Below are 6167 nucleotides of genomic sequence, written 5' to 3'. Positions count from 1 at the left end.
CACCTTAGCCTCCTCAGTAGCTGGGACTACAGGCGTGCACCACCATGCCTGGCTAATTTTTGGGTTTTTGTTCCTCCTTTATTGTTTTTTCTTCAGACCAGACTGGCTAATTTTAAAAAAATTTTTCTAAAGACAGTTTCACTATGTTGCCCAGTCTGGTCTCAAACTCCTGGGCTCAAGTGATCCCACTGCCTTGGACTCCGAAAGTGCTAGGATTATAGGTGTGAACCACCACACTTGGCCTGAATGGATTGAGACGGAATCTTGCTCCGTCGCCCAGGCTGGGGTGTAGTGGTGCAATCTTGGCTCACTGCAACCTCCGCCTCCTAGGTTCAAGCAATTTTCCTTCCTCAGCCTCTGGAGTAGCTGGGATCACAGGCACGTGCAACCATGCCTGGCTAATTTTTGTATTTTTAGTAGAGATGGGGTTCTGCCATGTTGGCCAGGCTGGTCTTGAACTCTTGACCTCAAGTGATCCGCCCGCCTCAGCCCCACAAACTGCTGGGATTCCAGGCCACTGAGCCGGGCCCCGAAGGGATTTTTTATAAGCTGATTTTTTAAAAATTCACCTTATGCTATTAAAAGAGCCAAGGATTTTTCTGAAGAAGAGGGGAAGGGATTAGACTTATCCCATCAGATATCCAAATGTACTGGGAACACATAGCTGTGGAGACAGTGCTATTAGTAGATGAAAAGAAGTCAATAGAACAGAATAGAGCATATTCAAATCAGCAGGGAAAAAAGACTGTCAATGAATGATGCTGAAATATCTACCCCAGCTCTTCAAGAAATGAGCCCTACTTCATATTACACTAAAAAAACTTAGAATGGATTCGTGACAAAGGACATAGTATACTTTTTATACTCTTGGAATAAGGAGCTTCCTCAAGAAGGCCCCAAACCCTGAAGCCATAAAGGCAAACATTTAGAACGATCTAGCCAGGCACGGTGGCTCTCGCCTGTAATTCCAGCTCTTTGGGAAGCTGAGGGGGTCAGATCACTTGAGGTCAGGAGTTTGAGACCAGCTTGGCCAACGTGGTGAAACCCCATCTCTACTAAAGATGCAAAAATTAGCTGGGCATGGCGGCGGGCACCTGTAATCCCAACTACTCGGGAGGCTGAGGCACAAGAATCACTTGAACCCGGGAGGCAGAGGTTGCAGTGAGCTGAGATCTTGCCACTGCACTCCAGCCTGGACAACAGAGCAAGTTAAAAAAAAGAAAACCCAACACTGCCAAGAGTGAAGAACTAAGCACTCTCATGCCCGGATGCAAGTTTGGACTGGTCGAGCCTATTTTGAGTAATAACTTGGGAGTAGCCAAATTTTAATACACATCCATTGGGACTAGATTCTCTATATTCTCATTCTAGGAATCTTTTACCAATGTAATCGTATGTGTGCAAGGCTATGCACAAAAAATTCCATGCAATGTTTCTAGTAGCCCCAAAGGAGAAACACTCTGAAATACACAGCAGTGGAAAGGTAATTAAATCAGCATATCCTGTGATAAGAATGCACTGCAACAGTCCAAACAGTGAGGCAGAGCTGCATGTTCTGGAGAGAAAGACCTCATAAGATTAAGTCAAAAGAGCAGGTCCAGTTAAGTTTTATAAAATGCAAGTATAATAATGAGCGGGAAGGTCTGCAGGGAATCACGCTGTTAACCACCTTGCAGGTGGGTGATAGTTTGCAGAATGGAAGCGGGAGAGGAAGGAGGGACTTTGAGCTTGTGCGTTAAGTGTTGGGGAAAAAAAAGTCAAGCACTGTTACATGTATATTTAAGGAGACAATAAAAACAGATTGTCATCAATTCTACTTACTCCTAAGAATGAACGCTTATTGAATTAGGAAAGACAACTAAGTTTTTTTTAAAGGTACAAATTTATTAAAACTTTAAAGTTAACAATTTATTGAAGAAATTAGTATGTTAACTATAAAAACCTAGAAGTCCCAGGAATTAGATTTCAAAGGATTTGGTTTCAAAGAATTCCTTATAAGTGATTTTAACATTACATTCTTTGTTAAACTGGGACTTTTCCTACTTTGGGAATTATTTTGCCCCAGCTGTGGCCATGATTAAAATTAGTCAGCAGCACATGAAGTTGTGGAGAGATGAGAGGTTCGCACTCTTATCCAAGTTTTAGCAAATAGCACCGTATTTCCCATTTAATGGGATGCAGTTTCTTCTGCGATTCTTTGGCATAATGAGGCTCTAGACTCCCCATTTCTTTCACTCAAGGAAGAGCCATTTGCATTCTTGTCCTCACACCTGAGTACTTGTCACAAGTTAAAACACTGGCCAAATAACCACCTCAGGACTCCTTGTATGCATTCAGGTAAAAACGTCTGGAGTGGGGGAAGGTGCTTTCCCTCAGTTCTTGTTTTCACACCTCTGTCATTTAGTTGGTCACAGTTGTGCAGGTAGAAGCAGGTTAAAAGTTTTAAAACTCATAATAATCGTGTCCAGAAATAAATGAAGGCTGTTGTTAACAAGCATGACAGAAAAGCCTGGACCAGCTGTTTTCTCCAAAAAGCCAGAGGAAAGGGGGTCCTGAAGAAGTGACAAAAGCCATCCTACAGTGGGGAGAGAGAAAAGTTAGATTGCCTCATGATGCTGAGAACCTCACTCAAAATACGTGGGAACTTCCAGATTAAACAGCAAAGTTTGGATTTAAAAAGTGAAAGGCAATTTTGACCAATACACATCCAGTAATGAGGAGCCCCTGAGGAGTGAGGATTGGTAAGTCTAACAGAGTGAACAGAAGCAACCATTTAACTTTGTCACTTGGTGCAGGAACACTCATATCTTGACTCAAAACCAAGAGGAAGGTAGCTTATTATGCTCTTTTCTGAGCAAAGAAGAGATGCCCTTTGGGAAACTGTCAAGTCACTAGATTGAAAAGTTATCACCTGAGACTACAGCAAGCACCAACCCCATTTAGGAAGGGAACTGAACTCCAGGCTGTGGCATTTTAATTGCAATGGGCAGAGACAAGGGTGAACTACATTTACCCAATTTGAGAATTTCAGCTTTTTTTTGAGGCAGAGTTTCGCTCTTGGTGCCCAGGCTGGAGTGCAATGGCAAGATCTCAACTCACTGCAATCTCCACCTCCTGGGTTCAAGTGATTCCCCTGGCTCAGCCTCCCTAGTAGCTGGGATTACATGCACCCGCCACCGTGCCCGGCTAATTTTGTATTTTTAGTAGAGAGGGGGTTTCACCATGTTGGTCAGGCTAGTCTTGAACTCCTGGCCTCAGGTGATCCACCCGCCGTGGCCTCCCAAAGTGCTGGGATTACAGGCGCGAGCCACTGCACCCAGCCAAGAATTTCAGCTCCTTGGTGTTAAGAGACTATTCTTTGGTCAACAGTGATTAGCCAAAAACAAACAAAAAAAGCCTTCAACGGCCCCTTTCCAATTCTAATCTCTTCTTCAGGTACAGAGAGCCCCGAGGGGCCAGACACCGTTGTTGAGACAGGGCTCAGGTGAGGCTCTTAGGCACGCAGCTGAAGGAGTTCACCGGCCCAGAGGGTTGAAGACCAACACTAACATTAGGAACAAGGCAGGAGTTCATGCTAACACACCTCCCACTCCCTTTCCCTTCTCAAATAGAACCCAACTTGTCATTATAGAAAGTCTAAATGGGGGCCAGGTGAGGTGGCTCACGCCTGTAATCCCAGCACTTTGGGAGGCTGAGGCAGACAGATCACGAGGTCAAGAGATCGAGATCCTGGCCAACATGGTGAAAGCCCATCTCTACTGAAAACACACACACACACACACACACACACACATACACTTAGCCAGGCGTAGTGGGGCACGCCTGTAGTTCCAGCTACTCTGGAGGCTGAGACAGCAGAATCGCTTGAACCCTGGAGGCAGAGGTTGCAGTGAGCTGGGATCCACCACTGCACTCCAGCCTGGCCACAGAGCGAGACTCCGCCTCAAAGAAAAAAAGAAAAAAAAAAAAAGAAAAAGGTCTAAATGGAAACTGCCCCCAGGAGGCTACATTTCGGATCAAAAAACTTGCTAGTTTTAATAGTTTGGCTATAGGTATCCGATAACATGGGCCACTTCAGTCATTGAATCAACGCCAATAAGGTGGTGGGGAAAGAAATGGGGTCTAGCTCAGAGCCCCAGAGGCATGCGGTTGGCTCACCACCAGGTGGCTTCCCTTGATCATCAGCTGTAGGGCAAGGGCCGGTCCCACTAACCTTGACCACAGAGATGACGGCTTGCAGCTGAAAGCCAGGGGCCTAGAACATTCTCACCGAGGACTGGGTGCAGCGGACTAGAAGTTAAGGAACCTTGGGTCAGCGCCACCATTGGGCGACCACCACACTCCACAGCCTCTCTGGCCAGGCTGAGAGGCGTGGGGGTTGTGATCAATGGGTCTGAGTCTCTCCAAAGGTGCATTTAATAGGCAGAGGAGAAAAACACCCCACCTGGCCGGGGCCCCGCCATTGCTGACTTCACGGGTTGGGGATTTCTATAGGAGCAAAGCGTTCAGACCTAACGTGGGTGCCCCCCTAAAAGCCCCCCACGGCTAAGACCAGGGCAAGGTCCAAGTGAGCAGACCTAAGGCTGCGCAGCTGCTTCGGAACGGTTCATAGCCGTCTAACAAGGCCGATTTCTGCCGGCCTTTCTGTCAGCGGAGGAGAAACCCCAGACTTCACACCGAAGGTTCCAGACCCGCTGAAACGAGCCTTTCTGCTTTCACGAAACCTCGTTCTAGGGGCCTGGCGCGGTGGGTTCCTCATCGTGCCGGCCTCGTGGGCGCTTCCCGGCTGCCCATCCCGCCCCGTGTCCCGGTGTCCGCCGCGTGCTCACCCAGCCGCCCTGAGCCTGCAGCCAGGCGCGGTGCTGCCCCACGAGGCGCGAGCTCAGCAAGGCCACCAGGCGCTGGCAGTCCCGGGCGACGTCGCCCTCCTGCTCCTTTAGCCGCGGCTGGAAGCCCCACTTCTTCCACCGGGCGGTCACCAGCGGCCCTCTCTCCAGCAGCGTCCCTGCGAAGGCCACGAGCGTCACCACTCTGCCCCAGGTGGGGCCGGGGCTGTCGGAGAGCGCGGAATCCGCCATCAGCACCACCAGCTCGACGCGGTTCCCGGGGTAGCCGAGGTAGGCGGAGAAGAAGGACGGGTGGAGCTGCCGTAACCTGGCGGCCGCGGAGCGCAGCATGGCGGCCTCGGGCGTGGACGGCGTCGGCTCGGGGGTGCCGGGTTCCCGGGCGCAGCACCCCAGGTAGTCGGCCAGCAGCCGCTCGGTGCGCTCCCGCAACTGGTCAACCATGGTCCGGCCTCTGCTGGGGGCCCGGGCCTTCGCTGGTTTTCTTGGCCAGGCCGCACCTCCCCCACGGTAGGGCTGCCGTGCCCGGCCCCCGGCCCCCGGCCCCCGGCCCCTGGCCCCTGGCCCCAGGTATATTGTTTTTCAGGATTGAGAGAAGAGCCTTTGATGGGAATCCCACCTGCACCTGTTCCAGTCCGCAAGTCAAGGCCTGGTGGTGCGCACGTGTTCGCGTAGCAATCAGGTGCACTGTGAGACTCTGGGGTTATTTAGCTCCAGTGGCGCGATCTCGGTTCACTGCAAGCTCTGCCTCCCAGGTTCACGCCCTTCTCCTGCCTTAGCCTCCCGAGTAGCTGGGACTACAGGCGCCCGCCACCATACCCGGCTAATTTTTTGGTATTGTTTAGTGGAAACGGGGTTTCACCGTGTTAGCCAGGATAGTCTCGATCTCCTGACCTCGTGATCCGCCCGCCTCGGCCTCCCAAAGTGCTGGGATTATAGGCGTGAGCCACCGCGCTGGGCCATCTAATATTTATATTAAACTTTCTCAGTTCATATTACTCCGTGGCTTCTTTCTCCTGGTTGGATCCAGACTGATGCAGAATGGATACTAGCAGTGATATTTCTGGGGGTTCAGCGGTCTGGAGCATGTTGAAATAGCCCTCCCAGGGGGAAAGATGAGTTGCTGCATCTTGTATCACTACAAAAAAGGCACAGCACTTGGCAGCTGTCTTCGTCTGTACAGGCTGCTATAGCAGAATGCCATAGACTGGGTGGCTTATAAATAAAGGCATTTATTTCTCACAGTTTTGTTGGCTGAAAAGTCCAAGATTGAGGCCCTGGCAGGTTCTGTGTCTTGCAAGGACTTGCTTCCTGGTTCATAGA

At 50.1% G+C, this 6167-nt stretch overlaps 1 protein-coding gene across 2 annotated transcripts; it reads right to left on the bottom strand.

The window, feature by feature from the left end:
- Window positions 1-1863: 1863 nt before the first annotated feature.
- BCL2L10 (BCL2 like 10) lies at window positions 1864-5395 on the bottom strand. Of its 2 annotated transcripts, none has more exons than XM_055279163.2 (2): window positions 4761-5395; window positions 1864-2576 (listed from the first exon to the last, which is right to left on the bottom strand). In XM_055279163.2, the coding sequence occupies exons 1-2, from the start codon at window positions 5286-5288 to the stop codon at window positions 2409-2411; spliced, it is 696 nt and encodes a 231-aa protein (XP_055135138.2). In that variant the 5' UTR covers window positions 5289-5395; the 3' UTR covers window positions 1864-2408. The 2 variants fall into 2 exon arrangements, with proteins under 2 accessions (XP_055135138.2, XP_055135139.1); XM_055279164.2 differs by having other exon boundaries at window positions 1864-2575; window positions 4830-5395.
- Window positions 5396-6167: the final 772 nt, after the last annotated feature.

The sequence above is a fragment of the Symphalangus syndactylus genome, chromosome 5 (genome assembly GCF_028878055.3).
Source record: "Symphalangus syndactylus isolate Jambi chromosome 5, NHGRI_mSymSyn1-v2.1_pri, whole genome shotgun sequence".
NCBI lineage: Eukaryota > Metazoa > Chordata > Mammalia > Primates > Hylobatidae > Symphalangus > Symphalangus syndactylus.
This window is presented reverse-complemented; position numbering and strand designations above follow the sequence as displayed.